The sequence below is a fragment of the Sinocyclocheilus rhinocerous genome, unplaced genomic scaffold (genome assembly GCF_001515625.1).
Source record: "Sinocyclocheilus rhinocerous isolate Xijiao unplaced genomic scaffold, SAMN03320098_v1.1 scaffold1334, whole genome shotgun sequence".
Taxonomy (NCBI): domain Eukaryota; kingdom Metazoa; phylum Chordata; class Actinopteri; order Cypriniformes; family Cyprinidae; genus Sinocyclocheilus; species Sinocyclocheilus rhinocerous.
In genome coordinates, this window is record NW_015626864.1 from 395,634 (window position 1) to 409,854 (window position 14,221).

The 14,221-nt window shown below is 36.0% G+C and overlaps 2 protein-coding genes across 8 annotated transcripts in view; one reads left to right on the plus strand and one right to left on the minus strand.

Annotated features, from left to right (window-relative positions):
• atp11a (ATPase phospholipid transporting 11A) overlaps positions 1-14,221 on the plus strand; it is a 69,571-nt gene that overhangs the window by 46,838 nt on the left and 8,512 nt on the right. For 5 of the 7 annotated variants that reach the window (XR_001637416.1, XM_016525525.1, XM_016525542.1 and 2 more), the window contains exons 18-29: positions 1,333-1,514; positions 4,460-4,711; positions 4,795-4,975; positions 6,880-6,982; positions 7,122-7,267; positions 7,583-7,642; positions 7,848-7,975; positions 10,317-10,452; positions 11,021-11,044; positions 13,680-13,745; positions 13,849-13,952; positions 14,044-14,209. Coding sequence is in view for 5 of the 7 variants with exons in the window: in XM_016525525.1 (XP_016381011.1) it covers positions 1,333-1,514; positions 4,460-4,711; positions 4,795-4,975; positions 6,880-6,982; positions 7,122-7,267; positions 7,583-7,642; positions 7,848-7,975; positions 10,317-10,452; positions 11,021-11,044; positions 13,680-13,745; positions 13,849-13,952; positions 14,044-14,209 (1,548 nt within the window). In the remaining 2 variants the exon portion in view is untranslated. The remainder of the gene's footprint in view (positions 1-1,332; positions 1,515-4,459; positions 4,712-4,794; positions 4,976-6,879; positions 6,983-7,121; positions 7,268-7,582; positions 7,643-7,847; positions 7,976-10,316; positions 10,453-11,020; positions 11,045-13,679; positions 13,746-13,848; positions 13,953-14,043; positions 14,210-14,221) is intronic. The other 2 variants (XR_001637417.1, XM_016525533.1) reach the window with 1 other exon arrangement.
• Positions 11,250-14,221, minus strand: part of LOC107718482 (transcription factor Sox-1b) — a 48,992-nt gene continuing 46,020 nt past the window's right edge. The window contains exon 2 of the transcript XR_001637422.1: positions 11,250-11,425. The gene's annotated coding sequence lies outside the window, so the exon portion shown is untranslated. The remainder of the gene's footprint in view (positions 11,426-14,221) is intronic.

The window sequence follows — 14,221 nt, forward strand, 5'->3', positions numbered from 1 at the left end:
CATGAGGAATGGATCTAATGTCATAGATTAAATAATTATGTTACTGTCACAGCTCTATGTTACTTCATTGTGTTACTCACAGATCTGGGTCAGGAATGACATCACTTTAGAAAAGGGTTTGGTTGCATTGGCGTCTGTGCTGATTCATGACTCTGGTAGCCATAGTGAAAAAGGTTTCTGTAGAGACAGACACAATTGTCTCTTTGTTTTCAAGACTGTCTGAAGGAGTCAAAACTGACAGTTCTATCAGTAGTGTTTTATAAATAATGTTAATGGGAATTTTTCTGCTGGAGCATTTTTGTCATTTTATAATCTACATTTCAAAGGGATAATGATAAACAACAAATGATAATTGTGTCATTATTTACTCACCGCCATGTCGTTCTAAACCAGTATGTCTTTCTTTTTTATATGGAACACAAAATGAGATATTGTGCAAAATGTTCACGCTGCTTTTTTGCATACAACAAAAGCAGACAGTGCCCAGTGGATATAAAATAAGACAAAGAAATCTTATGAAAAATTTGTTTGCATAAAAAGTAGGGATGTAACGATTCACTCAACTCACGATTCGATTCGATTCACGATTTTGATTTCACGATTCGATTCACGGTTATTATAATTTTTTTTTAACAAAATGAGATTTAAGACAAATTATACATTAAATGTGTTCTTTTATTATTGCAATAGAATCGCGATTTGTTTAGCATCTCAACCGATTTGAATCGTCACATATTTGAATCGATTTTCAGCCGGCTCGCAGTTAATCGTTACATCCCTAATAAAAAGAAACATTTGACATTCATATGGGCTATTTTTATGTTGCTTATATGGAAGCCTGTTTCTGCCACGGAATAAAAAGAAATTTGAAAACGTAATTACAACTTTTTATCTCACAATTCTGACTTTTTCCAGAATTGCGAGATGTTAACTCACAGTCATGAGATATAAACTAAGTCAACTACCTTTTTTTATTCCATGGTGGAGCTTGACATCCTGTGGTCACCACATGACTCATTCTATAGAAAAGTGCAGCGGGAGCATTCTTTAAAATATCTCCATTTGTTGTACCACAGAAGAAAGAAAGTCACAGGTTTGGAACAATATGAGGGTGAGTAAATAATGCCAACATTTTCACTTTTCTTAGCACAGGTATTATTCTTTCTTTTATGTTATGTTTATTCTGAGTTAAACATATATTTAGTTCTTTCCAAGATTAATGCTCTTTTTAGGATAAAGAATAAATTCTGGAGTTGAATTTTGGCTCTTTTATTAAATAAATGGACCTGGCAGGCTAAGCTGACATTTTTGTTTCAAATCTTTCTGCTGTAGGAGGGCTTACGGACTCTTTGTGTGGCTTATAAGAAGCTGACTCATGAGGAGTATGAGGAAACGTGCCGTCTCCTCAACAGCGCTAAACTAGCTCTGCGGGAGCGCGACAAGAAACTGGCTGAAGCTTATGATGTCATTGAAAAGGATTTCATCCTGCTGGGAGCCACGGCTGTGGAAGATAGGTGAATCACTGCCTCCTGACTCACAGTCAACCTGATTAACAGTTACCAAATACCACAAATACCATCTTAGTTTGACTGACTTCTTCTTCTGAAGTGAATCAAACTTACGATTTCAAAGTTGAGAACTTTGCTGGAGTTGATGGAGTGGATTTTCATGTTCAGTATTCCCTAGTCAAATCCAGAATGCAAATCAATGAATGTGGAAACAGGAACAATTTAATTGAAAAAATTCTTATTGTTTTCCAGCATGATTTGAGATTGTTTTTTTAACAAATGGTATGTGAATAATAATTTGAGAAGAAAATTTTAATTGAAAAAATTCTTAGTATTGTCCAGCATGATTTTAGTTTTTTTTTTTAAAACAAATTTCGTGTTAATAATTTGAAATTTTTTCATTTTAAACATTTTCTGTTTATTTTAAGGTTTAAATTAGTTTTTGAATCCCATATTTTCATTGTAGCTTAAGATTTTTGGACTCCACTGTACAGTATATTCCCAGCAATTTACAAGTTTGTAGCTAAACAGGAGTCACTGTAGAGAATCGGGGAAGCTCATTTTTTTCAGGCTGTTTGTTATGGTAGCATCACTTAAAGTCATTCATCTGTGAATATGCAGATTACCCTTCAGTACTAAGAATTAGGGCCTCATTCCCTCTCGCTCCTGCCAACTACGCCATCAAAAACTCCATAGTGTCGAAATATGGAACCATGACATCCGATGCATTTCTGAGCAAGTCCGATATTGCTTTCCAAGTTGCATGTTGCTGTAAAAATATCGACATGTTAATAATATCTTATGTTTTCCATAAAGTGCATTATGCATTTGCCTAAATAAGCAAGGTGCATTTCCCTGAAGTGAAATGGAGAATGGATGTGCATTACCAATATTAGATTGTTAACTGGCTGAACGCCAAGGTTCCGATCGGCCGAACAACTGGATGGAAGAGTTGCAGGTCCAGTGTCCGTTTGAAGCAGTCGTGAGCACCCACGGCCCTGACAGAACCAGTGTGAGTTAACGTTAATTGCATAGGCAATCAATAGAGTCCATCCTTTAGGCTCCAGTGTCCTGATAATGAGCAGTTAACATAATTAGACCCCCTCTTGAATCAATCGGCAACCGGCAGACACGGTTCTGATGAACTACTGTTTTGGCTTATACACTTATGGAGGCCATTCACCCCAATGTTATAAATAAACACATCAATCCATGTTGACCGCCTCAATGAAGATAACAGAGCAAACAAATAGTGATTACTGGACGGGAACTTATTTTGTCAGGCAGTGTTGATTAGATGCAATCAGTGCCCTCTAGGCACCAGCCTGTTTGTGCCCCCAAGACGTCACTCAAGATCATGTGTTATAGTCAAATATACAGGGAGCTAATTTGATAAGGGGCAACGCTGACTGTTTGTAATGTGTTTGTTTTTTATTTAAACAGAATCCCTGAAACATTCTAGCTTACATGAAATGGCCATGGCAACCCATTTTACCTCCGTAAATGTGCAGTCACATTGACAAAATTTTGTGGGCAAAAAGGTCCATTGTCTATTGCCAATAGTGTAGCAATGTATAATGCACAGCTCACACAGAAGTCACTTTCAAACCAAGCAGCTTTCTGATGGTCAACACAGCAAATTTGTGTTACCAACTTGAACTTGTTGCGAAATCCATCATCATTTCATTTGAAATCCAGAATTGACTGGATTTCACCCACAAAAATTCTGTAAATGTCACTGCAAGGACTGTATTTGAGAGCACAACAGGATATTCAACAAGAAAAGAAGGACAAGAGAAAAGTGGATGTTTCAAACCAGAATAGAGCCTTACTTGAATGTAGGGCTGCAGTGGATTGTAGAGAGGATATAATCAATGTTACATTAAAGTTAACTGCCATTAAATTACTTAAATTAGTGTTAACTATTGCCAAGATTTTAGAAAGGCTGAACAGCAGCCTAATATGATGCCTTGAATGGCTATTTGGCAATTGGGTTACATTATTTTCCCGGCCCACTTGGCCTAGGTGACATAATTTGCAAAGCAAAGTCATTTCAGAGCATGTTATTATGAAGACAGTGCTTTTTTTCAGATGAAGTACATTAATCATGCACAATAAGGCCAGGAAAGTGTATTTAAGGAAGCATATAACATAAAATCTGATTTCATTTCAACTTTAAGCCAAGATTTTAAAATAGGGAGCCAAATAGAATGTTGGGGAAGTCAGAAGGAATGTTATGACTCAACTAGAATGTTGCTTAACTTGGGGAATTTGTTTAGCTTCAATAGAATGATGTTAAGTGAAATGCAATTCATGTTATTAGAATGTTTAATAGGTAGTGTAGTAGAAGGTCTTGTGGTTTCTTCCCGGGAGTCTTTGTGAGAATGTCACTTCCTGCGTCGCTGGGCTGTGAGTGAGGTGCAGTGGGGGGTGGAGTCTTAATTATCTGGCAGCAGTGGCACTGTGAATCCTGACTACTGGGCTGCTTAATTACTGAGTGAAGTGGGCTGAGACATCACACTGCGGTAGAAGACCTCCCCGCCACCGAGCCATGCAGAGCACTGTCCATTAACTTTCACTCCAGCACTGCGCAAAGAATAAAGCACACAGGATTGCTATATACTATGCCAAATCTTGCTGCTGCAACTTTTTAACGGTAGTGTAAATAATTAAATTACACAGCAACATGATTAAAAACTCTGCAAACTGAAAATGTATTTAAAATTCCATTTAAAAGTATCCAAACACTCAGGACTTCCATAAACGTACATTAGAAAGGTAATATGGCGATTGTCAACATTTGTTAGGGTTGGATTGGTCATTACTTAAGGCAAATCATGCTAAGGTTCATTTGTAAATACGCACCCAATTTGGCTCAGTATACAGACATTGTGTTAATTGTGTACATGAGCTGCTCTTGAAATGTTCTTCGATATCATTTTATGTTTCAGGCTGCAGGATAAAGCGGCCGACACCATTGAGTCCCTGCACAAGGCTGGTATGAAGGTTTGGGTCCTCACAGGGGACAAAATGGAGACCGCAGCAGCCACGTGCTATGCTAGCAAGTTGTTCCATCGCAATACACAGATCCTGGAACTGACAACCAAGCGGACAGAGGAGCAGAGTCTCCATGACGTCTTGTTTGATCTGAGCAGAACTGTCCTGAGACAGCATGGCAGCATGACCAGGGACATTTTTTCAGGGTGGGTACAGTGGAATACATTTACATGCTCACATAGATGCTTACACGCGCAGACACCTTCACACATACGTGTCGGTCCCACAGGCTCTCAGATGATTACCAAGACTATGGTCTGATAATCGATGGGGCAACACTGTCAGCTGTACTGAAACCAACACAGGAAGGAACCAGCAACGGAGGGAACTACAAGGAGATTTTCCTGGAAATCTGCAGGAACTGCAGCGCTGTTCTCTGCTGTCGCATGGCACCCTTACAAAAAGCACAGGTACACCAGCATGTTAGTCTCAAAGAATATACACTACTGTTCAAAATATTGGGGTAAGATTTTTATTTTTATTTTTTTGAAATAAGTCTCTTATGCTCACCAAGGCTGTATTTAATTGATCAAAAATACAGTAAAACATATTATTGTGAAATAGTATTATATTTAAAAAAAAAACTGTTTTCTATTGTAATATATTTTAAAGTGTCATTTATTCCTGTGATGCAAAGCTGAATTTTCAATCGTCAGTGTCACGTGATCCTTCAGAAACCATTCTTATATTGTTATATGAAACATTTCTTTGAAACCACTGAAACCATGATACTTTTTTTCAGGATTCTTTAATGAATATAAAATTTCAAAGTAAAAAAATGTAAAAATTATTTGAAATAGATTTTTTTTTTTTGAATAATGTATAATTTTTCGGTAGAAGACCTCCCCGCCACCGAGCCATGCAGAGCACTGTCCATTAACTTTCACTCCAGCACTGCGCAAAGAATAAAGCACACAGGATTGCTATATACTATGCCAAATCTTGCTGCTGCTACTATACAATGGAGGCAATTGGGCAGTCAAAGCAACAATTGTGTAATTGTCACTTTGTATATGATGGGAGCTGCTATTTATGTCAAAGTATGACAGATTAACTTAATTTGTTTGTAAAAATAATTATTTAAAATTGACCCAATGTTAAACTCCACCGCCAAGCTTTTCAATTAAACGGTAAAGGAATTGTATTACAATTATCCTTATGTGAGCTTGAAAAATAGTGACATTGGAAAGAATTTTATCTGCTGTTTGTTTTTACACTAGTTCAAAAGTTTGAGGTCAGTAAGATTTTTTCATATGTTTTTGAAAGATATTTCTTATGCACACCAAGGCTGCATTTATTTGATCAAAAATACATTTATAACAGTAATATTTTGAAGTAATATTGATGCAAAGCTGAATTTTCAATCGTCAGTGTCACGTGATCCTTCAGAAACCATTCTTATATTGTTATATGAAACATTTCTTTGAAACCACTGAAACCATGATACTTTTTTTCAGGATTCTTTAATGAATATAAAATTTCAAAGTAAAAAAATGTAAAAATTATTTGAAATAGATTTTTTTTTTTTGAATAATGTATAATTTTTTTGTCACTTTTGATCAGTTTAATGCACCCTTGCTGAATAAAAGTATTTATTTCTGTCAAAATAAGAAAATCTCACTAACCCCGAACTTTTGAATGGTAGTGTAGGTACCAGATAATTTTCTAACATCATTTCTAACATCATATTCATTATTTCCAGTATCATTTAGGTAAAGGTTAAAAGTTAATATTATTAAGCTATTAACTTACGTTTTAGAATGCATATTGGCATATTTCTTTATGCAATCTGATATCTAAAATGATTCATTAAATCGTTATTTGGCATGTGTATTAAGCCATTTTCCTTGTGGGTTCCATTGACTAAGGGTGATTTAAGGTCCCCACAATGGAGATAAAACCTGACTCACACTAACACAGCCACCTGCCACAGAAAGGTTGTCCTCGTTCTCTTATTGTACTCTCTCAGCCTGTGAGTTACATGGTGCAATCAAAAGAGACTCTGGTCTCTTTCTCATTCTCATTTACTGCACACTAAACCTGTCAGTCACTCTCTGGGGCTTCTGGGAAAACCAGAGACTGTAAAGTCAAGAAGTGAGAGAACTCACAGCATTACAAGACAGTTATTGATGTGAAACGAACAGCAAAATCCCATGCAATTCATGTGTAAAAGCAAAATCAATATTTTCTTCATATGACAAAGGATAGATAGGATATTTTCCCATTGCCTCAGTCACATAAACAGCCAAAAACCCTGCTTAATAATCTAATCTCTCAGCCGTTCTGATTTGACCTGTGGAAACTGTTCTTTCAGATTGTTAAGCTGATAAAAGCATCAAAAGAACACCCCATCACGCTGGCCATCGGGGACGGAGCCAATGATGTCAGCATGATTCTGGAAGCTCACGTGGGCATAGGTGATTTCATGCTCGCAGACAAAAGCAAATCTTTTTCGAAGTTATTACTTCTCCAGGAAGTAATTCTCTTATAGACTTCTGTTCAACAACTATGTCGGCAATATCTTACATGCCTGTTGACTGGTTATTCTGCCTCTAGGGATCATGGGTAAAGAGGGGCGTCAGGCGGCCCGTAACAGCGACTATGCAATTACCAAGTTCAAACACCTGAAGAAGATGCTGCTGGTTCACGGGCACTACTACTACATCAGAATTGCTGAGCTGGTCCAGTACTTCTTCTATAAGGTGAACTCAAACAAACAAAATGTGCAGACACACAAAATAAAAAAGATAATCTCAAGCAAAATAGCTGATTGCTAGCTGACACAACACAAACAACATTGCCTGCGGTTGTAAACACAGAAAAAATGTTGCTTAATATGTGTGGATGCTACTTTTTTCCCAGGAGTTCGGACTAAACCACTAAACAATCTTGTTGAAAATGCAACTCTAATGCAGCGCTAGCAAACAGAATTCTCACACACACACACACACACACACTAACAAACCATCTAAAGGGTTTAGTTCATCAGGTACTGAGGTTCCGTTTTCTCTCCATAGAATGTGTGCTTCATCTTCCCTCAGTTTCTCTATCAGTTCTTCTGTGGCTTCTCTCAGCAGGTAAACGCATTCCTTTTTTTTAAACATCTCAAAGGTCCATCACTATTAGAATACATTTCAAATAGATGTTTAAAATGACACCTGGAACATGAAAGTGCATGTAGTTAAGAGAAAACACAGTTTCTCTTCTGTGCATACACTGAACTTAACGGTTGATTTACAGCAACAATAGCAAACTGGTTTAATTGTTTTTGTCCCTCTGCAGCCACTGTATGACACAGCATATCTGACCCTGTACAATATCAGCTTCACCTCATTACCCATCCTCCTCTACAGTCTGATGGAGCAGCACATCAACATGGACATCCTCAAACGGGACCCTTCTCTCTACAGGTGAGGAACGTTTGGGTTTCTCTAACATCCCCCTTATCTACATCTATGTTCTGAATGTCATGCAATAATTATACTTTAAACTTAGAGCATAGGTTTAAACAATGAGAACAATTCACCCAAAATGGAAAACCCATATGGAGTTAGGTTTGAGTTTAAGTTGTTTTATTGGCTGATACGTGACGTGTGGTACATGTCATCACATGTACAGGGGAGGTATTTTGCAGAGACACGTTTACTATCTGTTCACGATAGGGGTTGCACCAACTAATCGACTTCAATGGTCTGCCTTGACGCTTTAAGTTTGACGTCGACTAGTCGCTGGTCCTATAGAGGGCGCAACAGGATAAGAAATCTTTGAAGGACTTCCACATTTACGCTCCGTTTCCAAACAGTTCAAATGACAAATAAATGCATACTCTGAAAGCGCTCCACAAGATATGTTTGATTATATTACTGGATGCTTGAAATTGAACGGGAGAACGCACGTTTTAAACAGCTTATTGTACAGGTACGTTAATCGCCGTTCATGTCATGCAATAATTATACTTTAAACTTAAAGCATAGGTTTAAACAATGAGAACAATTCACCCAAAATGGAAAACCAGTATGGAGTTAGGTTTGAGTTGAAGTTGTTTTATTGGCTGATACGTGACGTGTGGTACGTGTCAGCACGTTTACTATCTGTTCACGATTCTATTTCTGGGTCCCTCTGTGAGACCTACTGATAAATCCCTGTCTAAACACTGGCTATTTATACTCACCTTGGCCTCCTTTTTGCATGACTGTTGGTTCGCTGAGACTGAAAACACTAATTATTTCTTATCCTGAGTTTTGCTGTCCCTGAGACAAACTTCATTGCATATTCATAAAGCTCTTTTGAAATAGTTAAGTGATAGTTTTTTATATATTTTTTTGCTTTTCCCACTTGCACCAGTAGTCAAGAATTATTTTTATTTTTAGAAAAATATATTTTTATGTGTCATAAAACATCTATGTAGAATCATAATTATCACATTTTTCATGTGTGTATATATTATTTAATACTGTATGCTAATTCAATTAAAATTAAAATTAAAATAATCTGTATTTTTGAAAACTTTTATTTTCCTTGCATCGTTTTTGTATCTAATGAACCGCCTGATGTAGCCCAATCTCACTCTCTAAATTTTCCCCTTTATTAAAATGCCTTTTCTGATTGTGAGCCTCCAGGTTTTTTCACTTAATCACACGAACACGCTGTTTCCAAATATGAGTCTGCTATAATTGGACAGTTCCATCAGCCTTTGGCAAACATATCCGCACAGACCCTTGCACTAAACTCAATTTACACACTACACTGGGCAGAAATACTGTTAGAACTGCTCTACATTTTTTCACCAAATGTCCTGACACTGCATTTTTCCCCCTCTTATTCCTCTGCATTGCTTGTTCAATATATACAGTGTTCATTACTGACACACAGTGTGGCACTTGTAGCTATCAAGGACTTTTCTATGTTTTTAAAGTAAGAATGGACACAAGCAGTAGAAATGATGCTTATTTTTTTCTGACCCTAATTTCACTTTCATTTGAAATGATCCATCCAATCTCAAGTGCAGTTTGAGACTAAACTGTTGTTTCATAGAGCGCTCATAAATAACCATATAATCTTACATTGAAATGTTTGACTGCTCCATTGCTTTTCAATTTAGTATCAGTTGCACTTCATTTGGTATAAATTTATACAAACAAGACTAGAAAAGACTGCAAAATGAACAGATAGCAAAGCTCAGATAATTTGATCTATGAGTTGGAGTTCTGGAAACATTCTTAAGATCTCTTGCGGTACTCTAAATGTGGCGTGTGAGATTATTAGGGTAGTTTTCTCAAATGAAAATGTAAAAAAAAAGCAAAAACTTAAAATGGTGAAAATCTCATTTATTTCTGTTTGACACAATGAGATTAAATGGATAACCAATGGAAATTTTACATTTATTCATTTTTACTATAGGTTTAATTTATTTTTTATTTCAGTTTGAGTTTTTATTCATTTTCATTTTGTAATTTTAATGTTTCAACTTAAACTTTAGTTATTTTCCAAGGCAACATTTCTAATTAAATGTATCTAATATTTATTTTTAATAGTTTTAGTTATTTTAGTTATTAATAACCTTACACATGATTTTGAAATTCGTTGCTTATGATGTATTACATGCACTTAGCTGTGATTACAGTTAAGTTGATGTACATTTTTAAAGGACTGTAAAGTGTAAAGTGTACAGTACAGTGCGGTTATGCAAACAATATACGGTGATATCAACCATTTTTTTATATATATTTTTTAATATCTTTATTTTTACAGAGATATTGCCAAGAATTCCTTCCTGAGATGGCCTACTTTCATCTACTGGACATTTCTGGGGGTTTTTGATGCCGTGGTCTTCTTCTTTGGTGCTTTCTTCCTTTTCGACAACACAACCTTCACCAGCAATGGACAGGTAATGCAGTCACTGTCTAAACCATGATTTCGTTTTCACATTTTTCTGTGTGTGTTTTGTTTCTTGAGTTCATTTTTTTCTCAGTCAAATAAAGCAGACGCATACAGATTGAATGGGTGGCCGATGCTTGTTGAGTGAGTTATTTTGTGGCTAAAGTGGTTTCAGTGCTTGTAATGTAGATATTTGTGGTTTAACTAAGGTCTTGATCCAGCTTGCAGACTTTTGTCTGTCCTCCTTTGCGTATGTTTGAAGTCATTACAGGTGCTTCTCCATTCATTTATGCGACACAAAGCATGCTGGGTAATCAGTCAGACCAGACATCTTTCTCTGTGCCATTAAGTTAAATCATAGTAACCTTTTTGGATTGCTTTTTTACCTGTTTGATTTACTTTAAGTTATAACATCCTAATTTTTTCTTTACTTTCTTGCTCCCTGTCCCCTCCCTCTCCTTCTTTTCTTTCGTTTTCCTCTCTTTCTCTCTTTCTCTATGTCTCCCTCTCTCTTTTCCTCCTTTTACCTACTCCCTTTTTGCCTTTCTTTTCTTTTCTGCTTCTCTTCCTTTCCTCAGCTAATGGCCACCAACACACAGATGGTAAGCCTGTCCCTATCTGTTTCTCATCCTATTTTTAGTTTTAGTTTTACTGTTACCCTCCTCAGCCCCTCCCCTCACCCTAAAGCCACTCCCACTCACATAGTGTCTACTAACACTAACCGTTCACTGCCATCGTGGCTCTCAAACAGTACCGTACGACATCCCAGTGTCCCCTGTACTGAGGCCCAGCCACTGTAGGTATAGAATAGCAAGTCCCCCGTTCATCTTCCTCTGTCTATCATCTTGTGATCGAGTAGGAGTTTGTGTCCGTCCCGTGTGTCACGTTGCGACTGTGTTTTTTGCAATCCCCAGAGTTGGAGGGGTGTTGTCATCCTCATCCTCATCGGCCCGTAGGATACACATCCATCCTCTTATGACTCACTGCAAGGGCAAATGAATGAACAAGAGGACTAAACATTTCACTTTGTTTGGTACAGTACATGTTGAATTGAAGAGAATCTATTTTAGAAACTTTTAATTTCAAAGAGAAGCTGGAGGCCTTTTCCACAAATAGGGTATACTTTAGTGACTCATTAACATAGGTACATTTATTGCATTGCATAGGGTCTCTCTTTCTTCTTGTAATATATTATATATACAAATAATATATTTAATTTAATAATTGAATAATATCTTTTTTGCAATTTAGAAAAAAGAAAGTAATATTTTTAAATGTTCTAATAAAATTATTGTTGCTATTGTTATTTTATTATTATACATTTTGTCTATTTAGATTTAATATTTATTTATTTCTAGAAAAAGCTAAATCACACAAATCCGTTTTAAACGTCACTTTTGGTTACAGGGATGTAAACATTGCTAACCTTGTATAAAATGAACAGAAAATAAAATAGCCATATATTAATATAGTATTTTGTTTGAGCCCCTGTTATTGGAGATTAACGTGTTTAAGCACCTCTTTCACTGACCATTTGTTGAATAAGAGGAAATAAATAAAAACTTTAGGCACTGTTTTTCCCTGTTTGTGGAAAGTGGCAGAAACTCGAACATTAACAGATTAATTATTATCTGATTAAACATAAAATTGCAAAACTGTGCACTTGACCATGACATTTTTTTCAACTGAAATATCAGATTTATCATTTTGAAAAATGTTTGAACTTCTGTAAATATCATTTGCCCTTGACATGTTTTTTAACAGTAAATTTAATTTAGATTGCTCATTAAGGTAAGTTAATGCATTTTCCTCAAACTTGTTGACATTTATTGTGTGTCCTTGTTTTTTAAACTGGTAACTCATCAACATTATATTGTTCACTATGTTCACTAAAACCATTTAGTGCCATACAGTTTGACCTGCTCGTGTTTTGCTGTGGCTTGTTGACTTTGATTGTGATTTGTTTTTTTAAAGGTAAACATGCAGTGATTTTATAAAGAACTCTCTTTATATCGTTGATGTTGTTTTGCATAGTGCCATCAACAGTGTGGCCGGTCCACAGACAGGGGAAGGTTCTAGAAGAGAATCCATTGTCTCTAAATTCAGCCGTTTGCCAAGACTGTAAACAATGAGGGAGCAAATCCTCCCAAATATACAAACACAATCACACAGAGAAGCTTACAGCACCCAAGGTTTATTGGGCCAATCTGCAAAACTGAATCCATTATAACATTTTAAGGGACTATCTAAGCTCACTATTTATTGATGAGGCTTTTATGGACAAAATATAAAATGCATGTGACATCACCGAGCGCCAGACATCATTAATAATCTCTGTAAAACAAAGACATAAAAGTGCTTTCATTTACAGCACCATTAAAATAATGACAATTATTCACAAGAAATAGATTTTTAAAAGAACATTTGATGAGTGCCCTGTCCTTTGATTATATTTATATGCTTTTGTGAATGCTGCATTGATGCACAAGTTTAGATAAGTGCATCTGATACAAATACAGATACACCGTATGTTCATGTTTTTTTTTATCAAATTAAAACATAAAAGCATAAAACATTGTTTGTGTATATATATATACATATATATATATAATCTCATAAGTGTAATTATAATTTGAATATACTGTATATAACAATTATAATTAATTGTATTAATAATTTATTAGGTAAATTTCTTACATTAAATAGGGTCTATAATTTTTCTGCTGATAATATATTATATGTACAAATAATATATGATATAAATTTCCACCTAAAAAAAATGAAATCTGGGAATTCTAAATTGTTATTTGTTTTTGTATATTGTATACATGATTCAGGTGAACGCTTTTACTCAATTATGTTGCATCTTTCGTTTGTGTTTTTTGTTTTTTCCTCCAGCTTCTAGTAATTTTTCTTATTCAGTTATTCTTATACATAATAGTTTGTGCATAATATTTATTGGACAGTTTTTTGTTAAACTTAGTGTTGTCTAAAAATGTCCATATCATGAGGAAATATTTTTGTTAATATATTCTTGCCAGATAATTCAAGTCTTTTTCTACCGAGTGCTACTGAATTGTTCAAATAATGGCACATAAGCTTTTAACATGCATAACTGCAATGTGTCCGGTTTGTAAGGCGATGAGAGGGTGAGCTGTGCACTAACACTCATTTGAGTGTCTATTTATGCATCAGTGCCAATCTCTTTTTGCCTTTTTCAATATTTCTCTGTTCCAGATGTTTGGAAACTGGACCTTTGGAACACTTGTATTCACTGTCCTGGTGTTCACGGTCACGCTAAAGGTAATACAACTGACACACACGTGTTATGATCTGTGCTGTTGCCAACTGGTATCAACTTAACCTGCTGTGTCTTCACATTTCTCACTGTGTCTACATGCTTTAGCTTGCCCTGGACACACATTACTGGACGTGGATCAACCACTTTGTCATATGGGGGTCACTGCTATTCTATGTCATCTTCTCCCTCCTGTGGGGAGGCATCGTTTGGTACGGCCTGTCCTGTTATACACTTAATATCACTAAATCAAATTCATTTGAATCTAACATGATATCTCTGGTGTATTTTTGTTCTTTGTAGGCCTTTCCTGAACTATCAGAGGATGTACTATGTGTTCATGCAGATGTTGTCCAGCGGTCCTGCATGGCTCAGTATAATTTTGCTGATTATAGTCAGTTTGCTGCCTGATGTGGTGAAGAAAGTGTTGTGTAGAGCTCTATGGCCCACCACCACTGAGAGAATACAGGTACGACAGCAC